This window comes from Schistocerca americana, chromosome 2, assembly GCF_021461395.2.
Source record: "Schistocerca americana isolate TAMUIC-IGC-003095 chromosome 2, iqSchAmer2.1, whole genome shotgun sequence".
NCBI classification, from domain to species: Eukaryota; Metazoa; Arthropoda; class Insecta; order Orthoptera; family Acrididae; genus Schistocerca; species Schistocerca americana.
In genome coordinates, this window is record NC_060120.1 from 715764524 (window position 1) to 715781631 (window position 17108).

A 17108-nucleotide genomic window follows, 5' to 3' on the forward strand; every position below is an offset into this window, starting at 1 on the left:
TCTGATCCGTAGAACGCCAGATTTGTTTCTCCTTATAACAACGTCCTCCTGAGTAGTCCCCGCCCGGAGATCCGAATGGGGGACTATTTTACCTCCGGAATATATTTCCCAAGAGGACGTCATCATCATTTAACTATACAGTAAAGCTGCATACCCTCAGGAAAAATTACGGCTGTAGTTTCCCCTTGCTTTCAGCCGTTCGCAGTACCACAACAGCAAGGCCGTTTTGGTTAGTGTTACAGGGCCAGATCAGTCAATCATCCAGACTGTTGACCCTGCAACTATTGAAAAGGCTGCTGCCCCTCTTCAGGAACCACACGTTTGTCTGGCCTCTCGACAGATACCCCTCCGTTGTGGTTGCACCTACGGTACGGCTATCTGTATCGCTGAGACACGCAAGCCTCCCCACCAACAGCAAGGGCCATGGTTCGTGGGGGGTATCACGGATTTATTAACCAGGTGTATAGGGGGCTGCAGAATAACAGGCATACCTTTCGGGGTCAATCACGGAATTATTGACTACGAAAGGTATGCCTGTTATTCTGCAGCCCCCTACTCACCTGGTTTTTTCCTTTTCCCAAAATTGAAAAAGTCTTAAAAGTACCTCATTTTGGAACAATGGAGAACATTCAAAAGCACGTGACCGACATATTAAAGACCCTACCAGTTAAAACCTCTCAGCGCTGCTACCAAGACTGGGAATAACGACTCCACCGGCGTGTATCTGCCGAAGGGAACTACTTTGAAGGGGACAACTTGTTGTTTGAAAAGAATAAAAGCTTTAGTAGATAAAAATCAGTCTCATTACTTTTATCATACATCTCGTATGATTGTACGACACACAGTTCAGGAGATATCACATCATAAACAACGAGATGCGTCAAAACTAGTTTCTGGTTAAAATGGAGCGCAAATCACCCGGACTATATTCATACAGTGTTCCATAAAGAGAGCAGTAGCGACTTCCAATAAACTTTAAATACAATTTCAAACCGTTTCTAAACTTTCTTTCGTTTACACTTTTAACGTAAAGTATTTAAGACAAAAATAAATATGTGACATTAGTTGCTAGGGGCATTGATTAAATCAGTGAAGAAAGTTGAAAATTTTGCTGGACTGGGATTCACTCCCAGGTTTCCTGTTCACTAGGCAGATGTGCTGACCACTGCGCCATCAAGACACAGTAGTCAAAACAACCGCATGTAGTATCCTGGCACGCCTCATGTCAGACCCAAATACTCAAATTATCCACAAACTGCTAATGTAGTGCCCTTTTCTTGTTATCTGCATCTACACATACATCTACATCCATACTCCGCAAGCCATCTGACGCTGTGTGGCGGAGGGTACCTTGAGCACCTCTATCGGTTCTCCCTTCTATTCCAGTCTCGAACTGTTCGTGGAAAGAAATATTGACGGTATGCCTCCGTGTGGGCTCGAATCTCTCTGATTTTATCCTCATGGTCTCTTCGTGAGATATACGTAGGAGGGAGCAATATACTAATTGACTCCTCGGTGAAGCTATGTTCTCGAAACTTTAACAAAAGCCCGTAACGAGCTACTGAGCGTCTCTCCTGCAGAGTCTTCCACTGGAGTTTATCTATCATCTCCGTAACGCTTTCGCGATTACTAAATGATCCTGTAACGAAGCGCGCTGCTCTCCGTTGGATCTTCTCTATCTCTTCTATCAACCCTATCTGGTACGGATCCCACACTGCTGAGCGGTATTCAAGTAGTGGGCGAACAAACGTACTGTAACTTACTTACTTTGTTTTCGGATTGCATTTCCTTAGGATTCTTCCAATGAATCTCAGTCTGGCACCTGCTTTACCGACGATTAATTTTATATGATCATTCCATTTTAAATCACTCGTAATGCCTACTCCCAGGTAATTTATGGAATTAACTGCTTCCAGTTGCTGACCTGCTATATTGTAGCTAAATGATGAGGGATCTTTCTTTCTGTGTATTCGCAGCACATTACACTTGTCTACATTGAGATTCAATTGCCATTCCCTGCACCATGCGTCAATTCGCCGCAGATCCTCCTGCATTTCAGTACAATTTTCCATTGTTACAACCTCTCGATATACCACAGCATCGTCTGCAAAAGCCTCAGTGAACTTCCGATGTTATCCACAAGGTCATTTATGTATATTGTGAATAGCAACGGTCCTACGACACTCGCCTGCGGCACACCTGAAATCACTCTTACTTCGGAAGACTTCTCCCCATTGAGAGTGACATGCTGCGTTATCCGCATTAATCGCGGCACTTTGCGGGTTCCCATAAGAGTTCGAGCGTTGTGCACATTTGCACTGAAATGACAGACACAACACTTATAATTAAGGGCAGAACGACCAACTGATCACTTCGGAGCAGATTTGCATCACACTCCAACTCTTACGCGAATCGGCGAAATGCTGCGACTAATGAGGATAATGGCCAAGGGTTCCACATCAATAGTGTGTGGATAAGTTGAGAAGTTGGGTCTGATGGGAGGCGTGCTAGTAGAGTCCATGTGGTTACAATGGCCACAGTGTCCAGAAGGGGCAGTGATCAGCACATCTGCCTAGTCACCAGGAGACCCGGGTTCGAACCCCAGTCTGGCACAAATCTTCAGTTTTTCCCATTGATTTAAACAATGCCCACCAGCAGCTAATTTCAGTCATTTCTTTGTATGTTAATTTATAAGGACTGAGGGAAGATCATGTCCTTCTTCTTTCTGACCTATCAAAGAACAGACACTACATGTATAAAGCTTTTAACACGTTAACTCATTTGTGAAGTAATCAGACGTTTGAAGTCGTTAAACACGTGGAAGTGCGATTCTTTGAAGAATCGTGAGTTTTCATGCTAACCAGAAGAAGACAGATGAGGGAGTACGCACCGATGATGAGTTCGAAGCAGCTGCCGCAGAGCTCGGCGGCAGCGACGGCCTCGAGCGCGAGCCGGCGGAGCAGCGGCTGCTCGAAGAGGCGGAAGACGACTCGGCGCAGTACGGCGGCCAGCAGCGCCGTCAGCAGCAGGTAGCTCACCGACACCGCCAGCGCAGGGATCGCCATGGCCACGCCCGCCTCCCTGCCGCACACACACAACACCTGCTGAGAGCGCTTTCCGTCGTTACCACACTACATCTATGTCTACATGGATACGCTGCAAATCACATTTAAGTGCCTGGCAGAGGATTCATCGAACCACCTTCACAATTCTCTATTATTGCAATCTCGTATATGACACGGAAAGAACGACCACGTATATCTTTCTGTACCATCTCTGATTTTCCTTATTTTATCATGGCAATCGTTTCTCCCTATGTTGGTCGGTGTCAACAAAATATTTTGGCATTCGGAGCAGAAAGTTGGCGATTCCTCCGCAACGAATAACGCCTTTGTTTTAATGATGTCCATCCCAAAATCTGTACCATTTCAATGCCACTCTCTCCCCTATTTCATACAAAACGTGCTGCTATTCTTTGAACTTTTTCGATGTGCTCTGTCAATCCTGCCTGGTAAGGACTCTACACCGTGCAGCAGTATTCTAAAACAGGACCAACAAGCTTAGTATAGGCAGTCTCTTTAGTAGATCTGAAACATTTTCTGGGAAGTGTCCTCCCAAGAAAACGCAGTCTTTGGATTGCATTCCGCACAACATTTTCTATATGTTCCTTCCAATTTCAGTTGTTCGCATTTGTAATTCCTAGGTTTTTAGTTGAAAATGGTTCAAATGGCTCTGAGCACTATGGGACTTAACTTCTGAGGTCATCAGTCACCTAGAACTTAGAACTAATTAAAACTAACAAACCTAAGGACATCACACACATCCATGCCCGAGGCAGGATTCGAACCTGCGACCGTAGCGGTCGCGCGGTTCCAGACTGAAGCGCCTAGAACCACTCGGCCACCCCGGCCGGCTTTTAGTTGAATTTACGGCCTTTAAATTTGACTGATTTATCGTGTAACCGAAGTTTCCTTTAGCACTCATGTGGATGACCTCACATTTTTCGTTATGTAGGGTCAATTGCCAATTATCGCACCATACAGACAAATTTTCTAAATCGTTTTGCAGTTTGCTTTGATCTTCTGATGACTTTACTGGGCGATAAACGACAGCGTCATCTGCAAGCAACCTAAGACGGCTACTCAGATTGTCTCCCAAATCGTTTATATAGATAAGTAACAGCAAAGGACCTATAACAGTACCTTGGGGAACGCCAGAAATTGCTTCTGTTTTACTCGATAACTTTCCGTCAATTACTACAAACTGTGACCTCTGTGACAGGAAATCACGAATTCAGTCACATAACTGAGACCATATTCCACAAGCATGCAATTTCACTATAAGCCGCGTGTGTGGTACAGCGTCAAAAGCCTTCCGGAAATCCAGAAATACGCAATCAATTTGAAATACCTTGTCAATAGCACTCAACACTTCATGCGAGTAAAGAGCTAGTTGTGTTTTCTAAATCCGTATTGACTGTGTGTCAGTAGACCGTTCTCTTGGAGGTAATCCATAATGTTCGATCACAATACATGTTCCAAAATCCTTCTGCATATTGACTTTAATGATATGGCCCTACAATTTAGTGGACTACTCGTACTACATTTCTTGGATATTGGTGTGACCTGTTCAACTACAGTGCAAGTACAGTAGAAAATGTGAGCACATATCCCACACAGAACTTTAGGACTACAGAGCAAGAGAAATAATCAGAGCCGGTTTAAAGACCAACCATCGTAAGTAGCCCATGGAGTGCTAAGCTCAGTGACACAAAATTTATATGCACGGCCTCTCATAATTAGTAGCGTAAACAGATACGGGTGTTAATATATGTTAATACATTGTCAAACCATACTAAAGTGACCATCCGTCAAAAACCTGCATAAGAACCATTTGCACTGCCAGTCTTGCAGGAAGAGAGTCAGTTAGGTTCCAGAAGGTACCGAGAGGGATGTGGAACCACGTCAACTCCAGTGCCATGACCAGCTGCTCTGGCTTTTTCGGTTCAGAAACTACAGCGCGAACAGACCGCTCGGGGTAGTCCCATAGATTCTCGATTGAGTTTAAATACGGGGAGTTTGGTGGCCAGGAGTGTACTGTAAAGTCGTTCTGGTGCTCTTAGAACCACGCACGTACACTGCGAGCTGCGAGACACGTTACAGTGTCCTGCTGGTAGATGCCATCGCAGCGAGGAAACACAAACTTCATGTAGGAGTGGACATGGTCCGTTATGATAGATGCGTGCTGGTGTTGATCCACTGTGCCTTTCCAAAAAGACGAGATAACCCGGGGAATGTCACGAAAACATCCCCCAGACCAGATAGCTCCCTGCTGGTTTAGGGTGCTCGCAGACGTTTTACGCCATACAGGCCAACTGCCATACGTCCTATGGAGCACAAAAAGTGATTCATATGCAGAGGCCACCTGTCGCCACTCAGTGAAATCCAATTACCTTCGTCGCAGACGAACAGCTGTCAGCATGGGTGCACGAACCAGGTGCCTACTGCTAAGGCCCAGACGCAGCAACATTCTCTTAATGGTCGTTGAAAAATCACTGTCGTTAGCCTCTTGGTTCATCTGGGCGGTCAGTTGCTCAGTAGTTGCATATCTATTCATCCGTACACATATCTGTAGCCGTCGTTCACCCCTGCCATCTATGGCCTGTGGTGCACCACAGTTGCGTTTGCTCCGGTTTTGGATAGCGCCATTTTGCCATGCATGGTATACTTTAACCATGGGGGCACGCAAACAGTTTACAAGCGTAGCCTTTTCGAAAATGCCTCTACACTTGGAAGTGAACATCACTGAATGGAGTGTTAAATTTATACCCCTTATACTTGCAGGAATATTGGCGAACAGAAGAGATCGCAATATGCTGACCAGCCGGACATCAGGTATAACACTGACAGTTTAAGGAAAGATGGTTAAATACTTACACCAACAACATCTGGAAAACAAATTGGTGAGTGCCGAGAAAACTGTAGAAGAGAGATATGAACATACAGACAACGCCATATCTGCGAACGACAACCTTGGAAAATGTGAGAAGAGATGAAACCACTTTGGCGTGATGTAGAAATAGCAGAGATGATTTCAAGGGAAAAAAGAAGCTTATTAGATGTTCCTGAATGTGAATGACTACCAAATTAGAGATAGATACAGGACAGTAAACAGAGAAGTAAAGAGAGAAGTGTTAAAAAGGATAGGCGTGAATATGTAGAGAGGATGATTGGTAGTCCCCCTAGTGTTGAGGCATGGAGAACAGTCAAGTCAGTGTGAGTACCAACTAGTGATAATTCAAATAATAATAATAATAGTCATGGTAAATGAACAACTTATTTTAACGATTTATTCCCTTTAAATCTGCTTGAACTTTCACACGGATGTGTGGTGAATACGCAACAGGAGGACTTGTTGATGTAAAAGTTCTTCAACGGGCTGTAAGAGTTGTAAGATCAATAAGGCGCCAGATATGGTCAATATATCCAGAGCTGATGAAATTTGGTTCACCGAAATTATTGGAGATGCTAACGAGGTTGTTTGAAAGAGTATTAAGTGGAGAAGTTATTCTATCGGCATGGGAGACATGTTACATAAGACTAATGCATAGAAAGGGTCACGTAAGGAGCCAAATAATTATAGGGGATTGGCAGTGATCCCTTGCGTTGGAAAAATATATTTGAGGATAGTGAAAGATATGGTAGAGAAAGAAAGAAGTCACAAGCAGCAAGGAGAGCCAGCAGTATTCTGAGCAAGAAGGGCGGTAATCGACAGCGTCTTCACATTGAAACTAATGTGTGAAAAATGCAGAAAACTTGGACTGGAGACGCATGTTGCACTGACTGACCTAGAGTGAACATGTAATAATGAACTCACCAACAAACTGTCAGAAAAGTTGAAAGACATAGACTTTGATCAAAGATTGCCAAAGGCTATTATGAAGATATATTAAAATAACACAGTTAGAGAAAGGATAGGAAATAGCTGGACAGAAGAATAAGAATAAGGGTCTGCGGCAGGGATTTGGGCTGTCATCGACCTACTTTAAGATGGAATTAGGAGCAGTCCTGCAGATTGGCATGGAAAACGCCAGTTTATGAGAGTGACAGTAGAGAACAGGAAGATATTCAGCTTGTATTCTGCAGATGACCAGATTGTTCTAGCAGAAGATTCAGATGATCTGAGCTATATGATAAGAAAACTTAAAGGTGAACACAATAAAGCTGCTCTGAAGATGAAAATGAGGAAGTGTGAATACTTGGCCGTTGGAACGGTAAAAATCTGGAGGTTGGTGATGGAAAAGGCAAATTATTTTGGGACATTATTTAATAAACTGGACATAAGTAATGATGAAATCACTTACGGATTAATAAGGAATGAACTGTAACAGAGGCAATGAACTCTGTCCTGTGGAACAAAAAGATAAGAAGAACAATGAAGAAGAGAATGTATAAGACTGTAATCCAGAATATAGTTTTGTACGGAGCAGAAGTCTGGAACGTTAGAAAAACTGAGATGGAATACTTAAGACGAAGCTAAAACTGTACAAGGATGAATGGGATAAGAAATGACGTAATCCGACAAAGGCCGAAGATGGATAGGGATATCTGTAATGACATCTAACAAAAACAGCTGACGTGGTTTGGTCACGTGAATAGATAAATGGAGACAGGGCACCAAGCAGCATACTACGAAGGATACCATCCCAACGGTAGAAAAGGGAACGCCAACAACACAGCTGACAAAATGATGTGGAGGAGGCAATGGAACCAAGGAGTATGAACGTTGAGGAAAATCAGAACAGAAGAAGCCGGCGACTGGGGTCGGGAAAGCAGATACAAGAAGAAAAACAAGAAGACCACATTATTTTTCCACAATTCAATATGCGAATGGAATAGAACAGAAAATAACTAATATGGATACAAAGAATGCTTCGTAATTCACTATAAAGTGGCCAGTAGAGCATACGGGGTGGAAGTGCAGATACTTTTGTGTGTGGTGCCTTAATATACACATGCACATCAGTTTTTTGATTCTTTTTTTTCTCTGACGAACAGTCTTCCCACAAACACAACTCGAATTTTGTGACCCAATGTTTCCTGCATGATCATACTGCACCACTAAATGGATTACTCCTTTCAGTGTAGTCTAGCCGTTTTACGTCCGTCGTGCGGAGTGCCGCGCGCTTTGAGGCGCCATGTCACGAATTCCTCGGCCCTCCCGCCGGAGGTTCGAGTCCTCCCTCGGGCATGGGCGTGTGTTGTTGTTCTTAGCGTAAGTTAGTTTAAGTTGTGTGTAAGTCTATGGACCGATGATCTCAGTAGTTTGGTCCCTTAGGATTTCACACACACTTGAACATTCGTTTTGCGACCACGCGTCCACATTATAACACCTGACCTGCTGCCCAGAGGTAAATAAACATTAACGTCTTGCTCTTGCCACATGTACTTCGAGGTAGTAACCAATCTAAGAACATACAACTTGTAATGGCCATGGTTTGAAAATGACGTAAAACTGATGTAATGTCCTTTAGTACGCTATCCTCACACAGCAGTAGAAACATCTGCACTTACACAAGTTACACTCAGTGTATGCATGAGGGCGTGCTGAAAAGTAATACCTCCAAATTTTTTATTCTGTTTTCAATATCGGTTGAGCTGCTACATGTCATGCGCATTACTCTGTCGAATTTCCCATTTCGATGATTCAAGTTACAATCCGCTTGAGGGCTCTAAATTGTTACATGTAACATGGCGGTTGTGTAACGTAACTATGCCAGTGCGTGAAAAACAGCGTACTGTAAGCGAGATTCGAATTCGAAGAGTTTATCCACACATGGCGGACCCTCTCCTGCAGAATGGCAATGCCAGACTACGCGCGAGGGTTGTGACATCTGCAACCAACCGAAGCCTTGAATTCACTGTCATTGAATATTCTCCGTACAGTATCGACTTGATGCCATCCGATTTTCATCTGTTTCCGAAACTTAATGGTCAACTTCGAGGAGATGAGGTTCTCTCCCTGTCAACAAAGTCAAACATTCTGTACTGACGGTATCAACTAACTGGTCTCCAATGGGAAGAAATATCTTCTTACCCAGGTGACTATATTGAGAAATAAATACGTAGACATGAAGAATAAAGATGCAAAATGTTAATAATGACTGTTTTATTCAAAAAGCTTTAAGAATTTTCATACAAAAGTACTTTTCAACACTTCCTCATATCCTCACATGAGACAGAAATTGAAACCACAAGAATTTTACTATACATGGTGCCCGAAGTGTAGGTTTAGAAAAACAGAAGATACACGTTTCAATAAAGTAAAATAAAATTGGGAAGTCACTTCCTGAACGACACATAGCTATCCCTAACAGTAACACATGCTTGTCAGCGAAGTGGTACACTCTCTACGATGTACTACAAGATCTCTGTTGTCGCACATGTGTAGTCATGACTGACAACACAGTACGCGCCCAGTGATCTAGGGGTAGCGTTTCTAATTAGAAATCAAAACGACCTCGGTACCGGGTTCGAACTCCACTACTGCCTAAATTTTGAATAAAAATCATCAGCAATGGCGACCGAAAACTTCCCGTATAAGAAGTCAACCTTATTCAGCCAACGGTGGAGGAGCGAACGGAGGTTCAGGGTACTCTTTTGCGCTTAGTATGAGAAACTGCCCCTGAAGGAGAAAGAATCAGCAATGACCAACGGAATGAGGATACAGAAGGCAATAGAAATCACTGCATTAAAGACACATGATGTGTTTCCTTACGACATGAGGCCTGAAATCGAGAAAGCGTCATGATGTTCTTCCTATTGGCAAAAGATTCCGGACTAGTTCCCCAGTCGGACCTGTGGGAGGGGACTGCTAACGGAGAGGTGACTACGGGAAAAAGATTGAATGATCAAGCAAATGATAACATTCTGCGAGTCAAGGCGTGGAAAGTATGAGCGTGGTCGGGAAGCTAGAAAATCTGATAATGATAGTGATTCAGATTCAGTCTGGATATAGTGAGGGTCAGTGAAGTAAATGGAAGAACACAAGGATTTTTGGTCAGATGTGTGAAGGTTAATATCAACAGCAGCAGAAAATGGTACAACAGGAAAAGGACTCGTTATGAATGGGAAGGTAGGGCAGACAGTGAGTGCTGTGATCAGTTCAGTGACAGGGTTATTCTCATGAGAATAGACAGTAAACCAACATCGACAACGCTAGTTCAGACATACATGCCGACGTCGCAGGTCGAAGATGAAGAGAGAGACAAAGTATATGAGGATATTGAACGGGTAATTCAGTACATAAAGCGAGATGAAAATCCTAATAGTCAAGGGGATTGGAATGCGGTTGTAGGGGAAGAAGTCAATGAAAGGGTTGGAGGAAAATATGGGCTTGGTGCTAGGAATGAGAGAGGACAAAGATTAATTGAGTTCTCCAATAAATCTCAGTTACTAATAGCGAACACTCCGTTCAAGAATCAGAAGAGGAGGAGATATACTTGGAAAATGACGGTAGATACGGGAGGATTTCACTCAGATTACGTCATGATCAGGTACTGGATTGAAAGGCTTACCCAGGAGCAGAAACACAGGCCTTAGATTGTGGAAGAAATTTCTGAGAATATACGTTTGGAGCACAGCATTTTGTGGTAGTGAAATATGGACTGTGGGAAAACGGAAAAGAAGAGAATCGAAGCATTTGAGATGTGGTGCTACAGAAGAGTGTTGAAGATTAGGTAGAGTGATAAGTCAACGAATGAGGAGGTTCTCTGGGTAATCGGCAAGGAAAAGAATGTAGGGAAAACACTGACAGGAAGAAGAGTCAAGATAGCAGGACATCTGTTAAGGCATCACGAATAACTTCCATGGCACAAGAGGGAGCGGTAGAGGGTAAAAACTGTAGAGGAAGACGGAGATTGGAATATTTCCAGCAAATAATTGAGGTCGTTGGTTTGAAGTGCTACTCTGAGAAAAGTTTATTGTTTTTCAAGAAGTGACACGCAGTCGCACATACCGATCTACAAAAATATAGCTATAGGTAGGAATATCTATGTAATCAGCATAGAGTGATCTACAAAAATATAGCTATAGGTAGGAATATCTATGTAATCAGCATAGAGTCCTTCACATTTCGCCAACATCAAACGGCCAATGTCACGTGCAGTTTCGCATAACGCGATTTTGCGCTAAGATCGAAACTCTTATATTACACCTATTAAAACCGTTTTTGCGAATTTATTTGTTAGTAAGAGCGATTTTGAGTAAGTGTAGCCGCAATGAATGAAAATCGAAATATGTGAAAGGAGTAGTACTTACTCTTTGATGTAAATACTCTGAAGTCACGTACTTTCGCAGGAAATTGGTTTCAGCGCGAAAAATTCAGTTCTACGCATCTGAATGCTTACCTCGTAGGTACTACTACTCAATGAATAAAACCAAAGATACAATGTCAGTACCTGCAAGAACGCAATTATTATCCACTAAAAAGCTATTGTAAAGATATACTCTTTACTATCGAGACATAAAAAGATCATCTTAAATTGTCCTAACATGTATAAAAACTTCGAGAACTTTTCTAAACAACCTTCCGGATAACGTTAGTTTGCATGTTTTGTTCACAAATAAGTCGAAACTAGTAAAGAATTTGTCTACTCAGCAGTTGTTTGTTGGTTAGGAATGACGTTCTTCAAACATTTAGGAGTTGTGAAACGTACTTAGGATTCATCTTTTGTTGCATCTTTAATTGAGCGACGTTCTTTGAAATACAGAATAAGGGACGTACTACCAGCGAAGTGATCCTTCCATTGGGCTTTTATTCGGGACGACGACGGTTCAAATCCACATCATGTCGTTCAGATTTAAGTCTTACACAGTTTCCCTAGATCACATAAGTTAATTGACGGGATGCTTTCTTTGAAAAACGCACATTCTCTTGTAGAGAATGTAGTGACGGCTGACTGGATGCAGTTCGTCTTCCCAACTGACGCCAGATATGGTCTGTAGAATTAAGACAGGTATACTCCCAGACCAGTCCTGGATATCTTCAGCTATGAGAAATTAATCCGTCATTGACGTTCGATGTAAACGTTCGTTACTGTCGATCAAGGTTAAGTCTTTACCAGCTGTACACGTGAAAAGTGGGAGCAGTCCCACATAATGTAGCCGGGATGGTTCCTTTGAAAGGGCACGGCCGATTTCCTTCCCCATCCTTCCCTAACCCCGAGCTTGCGCTCCGTTTCTAATGAGCTCGTTGTCGACGGGACGTTAAAAAACACTAACCTAACCCACATAATGTACTACGTTTAGACATAATCTATATTGCTCAAAAACGTAAAGCTGCGTGCATCCATTCAATAAGGTGGCCTCCCCCTGCCCCCCCCCCCCCCCCCCACACACACACACACCAGGATATCACAGATACCAAACTGGTCTCTTTCCATGATACTAATGGATTGTGCTGGCTACTCTAAGACTGCCACAGCAAGGTACAGGATTGGCATCCCCCCCCCCCCCCCCCGTCCCCTCCCTCCCACCACCTAGAAAAAAAAAATCTTTGCAAACCGAACCGAGCCCTCATGCGAATGTGCACCGAGGATCATTCTGCAAATAAAATCGGGATTCACCTGTGAAGATCATTCTCCTCATCTCGCTCATGACTAACTCTCGATGTCACTGAGTCCTGGGCCCATCTCTGCAGTGCAGTGAGCAGGTCACACATTACCGAACGGGTAGCGTATAGATCGACTCTGAGCCTCTGATGCGAAGTTTGTCTGGAAACTGTAACTCCTGAGGCAGCTATATACTTCCTGGGCTGTTTGCCAGCAGTGATATTGAACTTTTTTCCAACTAAGTTCAGGTGACGGTCTCTTTGTGAAATGAGAAGGGGAGAGTGTGATACCTACAGTGCGACTAAAATTACGTGGCTAGTGACGCAGTCACTTGGCGCTACCGTGTTGCTACATCGGCTGCAGCTCGGTTAAAGGCGATAGGCATACAGGCAGGTCACTCCACAAGTACTGAAGTGCTGGTCATGTAACGCGGAGCAATGTGGGAAGCGGTTGCCGTCAGATGTGGCTTGAACAAGAGAAGCTCTGTCCGCAGCTGATTTTCAGTGCTTAAGTGACCAATTATTACTGAGGTAGACGACGCGTTTGTAGGCCTGAATTTACACTCGTGTTCTGACCGAACCACAACCTCTTGATGTGCAATGCATCCAAGAAAACGGCAGTTATCAACATGCAATAGCACCAAGAACTTCAATTTCCCCCTCTTTTGGTTCCTTCTGTTACGTTGTCCAAGTTTTACACTACCACTTTCAGGTGTCTGGATGAATAGGTTGCCGAATGATTGCCGAGATGGTTGACCTCTATTGGGATATCTTGCCGCATACACCATACAAAAACGAACTGCATTGTCCCTCCATTCTCCATACATCACGACCATGTCTGCTTTTTATGCATTGATAAATCCCATCGTTCACTCACGGCCTACTGCTTGGACCGTCACACAATAACTGATAAGCAAGTCGCAGTGCACTCATGGAACACACATGCTCACTATAAACAAACATAAAACATCGTACCTAGCAACTACACAGGTTAAAAGGCACAAACAACTGTCAGCGTGGAAACTTTTCAAAACGCGATATCTCGTAAACGACTCACATTAGATCTCTGAAACAAACACCACTGACATTCTAACTTACTCTACTAGTAGTCTGTTAATGTCAATAGACCTTTCTCCATTTAAAAAGTGTATGTTTGTACAAAAAATATACTTTCTAAGGATTTTCTGATTTTTTGATTGCCTAACAACACGAGCCCTTGACTACCAATCCATTCTGTGAAAACCGCACATCAATAGCACTTTTCATTTCTGCAATATTTGCGGTGTAAGTTTCAGGTGATTCACCATGTATAGCATTACTTTAATGTCTTAACAATGTCCCCTACATCGAAAATGGAAGTTTGTGTTAGTTAACAGTAGCTTCTATTTCAAAATGTATTTATCTTGTAATTGGTCTGTGACAGAACTTCTCCTTAACTTGATTTCACTTACTGATTATTGATGTGTAATAGAGGAATATTGGTTCAAATGGTTCAAATGGCTCTGAGCACTATGGGACTTAACATCTATGGTCATCAGTCCCCCAGAACTTAGAACTACTTAAACCTAACTAACCTAAGGACATCACACAACACCCAGTCATCACGAGGCAGAGAAAATCCCTTACCCCGCCGGGAATCGAACCCGGGAACCAGGGCGTGGGAAGCGAGAACGCTACCGCACGACCACGAGCTGCGGACGAGGAATATTGGAACACATAGACAGTTAAATACTGACACTATTTTGTCAACTGTAAAAGTTTTAAATTTAAACAGAATATTTGCTCCTAGGTACATGGCCATGTTGCATCTTGGAACAGTTTTTTAATTTTTCGGAGTAATTTTTGTACTTTCGGAGGAAGACTGCAGTACGCTTAAAGTGAATTCTATCATTTCAAAACGGAATCAGAAAATATATTAAACTTCTGTTACACGACTGGCTAGAGAGGGAAGTCTGAAAAGTGTTCCATGGTACCACACTCATGCACAGTCTTGACACTGGCGTACAACGCAACCATTCCGAGAGTCTTGAATTCAATGCTGCTGAAACAGTTTCGCCTGCTTCAATTCGTCTGAGGATTCGCAGTAATACCGGGTGACTAAAATTAAAGTGCAGCTACTCACAGAGGTTCAGAGTGGGCTGTAATTATCATATGGCAGCGATACTTGGTAGTAATGCATTAATGTGGAACTAATTTACAGGGGAAAAAAATGGTTGCACTTTTCGCCACTGGGTGCAAATATGGCACTGTGAAAAAAAGAAAGACGTGTAGAAATGTCTCTATATGCAATGAATTTTGGTTGTGCGCAGCAAACGTCAAACAAACGAGAAAGGCATAATGCTAACGTTATTATTAACCGCCACTTACACTGTTCAATATCGGCACCGTATATGTACAGCACCACATTTGTACCTGGTGGCCAAAGTTAGAACTATTTCTTTTCCAGCGTAAGTCGACACCACATTAATGCGTTAGCATATCTACGAAATTAAACTACAATAGGTAATTACAGGACACAATGGACCTCTGTGAGCACTGCACATTAATTATAACCACGCAGTATAATAAACAATCCTCGGACGCTTTGAAGTAGGACAGACACAGAACACTGTTTCAGCAGCATTGTCTTCAAGATTCTCGGAGTGGTTGCAAAATAAAGAAAATTTCGTTGTAGGCTAGTATCAAGAGTATGTAGCCGATACCAAATGGCTAAAATGGTTACCCATACCCGGTTTTCAGGTTGCCTGTCTAATGGCTTCCAGAGGCGTTAAGAGATACAATCTTCAGTTAAAGATTTATCGCAGTAAGTCAGATATTGAAGACGCCAACTGTGTATTTCTCTTGAGGTAGCGTAACTCCTAGAGCGCAAATAACTCAGCCTACATTCATCCAGTGTTTGACAATGAGAGCACTTACGGTCTTCCAACAAACTTTAAACGTAATTTCAAATCTTTTCGAAACTTTTTCTGGCTGATATTCCGCAAAAAATAATGAAAGGAAAAAGGTTTATCGCTTACTACATTTTCACTGTCCACGCAGTAGGATTTCAGCATCAGCCATGACGTTTTAATTTATTACTTCTTCCCTACTAACTTTATGTGAAACACATTTTGCAGACGGTATCCAGATATATTTCTGAATGTATCTGCAAAATTATATCATTGTACAACACGTAGTCCAGGAAATATGATGTCAGAAACATTGAAATGCATGTAAAACTAGCTTTTCTTAAAATGGAGCACAAATTATCCGACTATACTCACCCAGTGTTTGATAATGAGGTCTCTTACAACCTTCAACAAACTTTAAACACAATTTCAGAGGTTTTCTAACTTCCTCACTTACTGCCCCACAAAATAGTAAAAGGAAAACAATTTATCGCTCACTAAATTTCATTGTTCATGTGGCAAAACTGCGGCATCAAGCATGACGTTTTAATTTATTAGTATATGATACTCCTAACTATGATCGCTACCCATTTTTCAGGCAATTTTGGTTTTGATTTTTTCATTAGTCTATGAGTGAATAATTCGGTTTTAAGAAAACCTACAAATATACATCGGATTTCAAGATGACTGTTTCTATAATGCACATTCAGGAATCCACATTTCTTCCATTTCAAAATTTATACAGTAGTAGCTGATCGGTATCATTCGCGCACGCCAGTGAGTTGCCAGTTGTAGAAGATAAACAACAAAACATTCCCTCTCTCACAGCCTCTTATCCCGCTGTGGATGCGCCACTTACCTCTCTGCCGTTGAGGTAAGCTGCCAACTTTCCTTAGCTCGCGGTCGAATTTACCAAAGTCAATTAATATTAAGAACCTCACATCAAAATTCGTATCTTTAAGGAATCTAGGGATGGGGTGGAGGGGTGGGTGTTACTAATTCTACGCTAATAAACAGGGGCAGTTTCTGCCTTTGCAGCCCCACAACGTAAATTTCAACAAGAGATTTCAGTCTGTTGATAGCAAAATTACGTTTGAATCATGTGCAGGATATAGCAGGGCTAGTACGATATCAAGAAGATTCGGATGACAAAATCGTAGGTATGTCTGCGTTCTTTAAGCAAGTATACCGGTACACCCTACTACCACGTTAACGAAGGATAAAGCCGGTCAATACAATATACTTCCAATGTAGCAGATAGGAGAGGCTGACAGGTTCTTATCTGTCGACGTAAAGATGTGTTGTCCTAGCTAAGAGGCACAGCCTTCATAAACAAAGAGGTTCATCAGGAGATCTCCATGAGGCAGCATTGTCACTTGACAAATCTATCAAAATGATGGCACCATTTTATAGGCAAGCGGGCTACTCAGAACTCCAGTACTGAAAGACGTTAATGCTGTTCTTAACGAGTACCAACAATTATCTGTTATATCGCTGTAATAATTTTGTAAGCTAAGATAACAGAAAGTAAGCGGCATGCTATAATTCTTTAACTAAGTATCCTGCTGTTTACGTTGGGTCAACGCAATCATCATCATCATTATCATCATC

At 42.5% G+C, this 17108-nt stretch overlaps 1 protein-coding gene across 1 annotated transcript in view; it reads right to left on the reverse strand.

The window, feature by feature from the left end:
• The window catches only part of LOC124595178 (aquaporin-11), a 244824-nt gene that overhangs the window by 115661 nt on the left and 112055 nt on the right, over positions 1-17108 (reverse strand). Inside the window, exon 2 of the mRNA XM_047133791.1 lies at positions 2891-3081. Coding sequence (XP_046989747.1) covers positions 2891-3081 — 191 coding nt within the window. The remainder of the gene's footprint in view (positions 1-2890; positions 3082-17108) is intronic.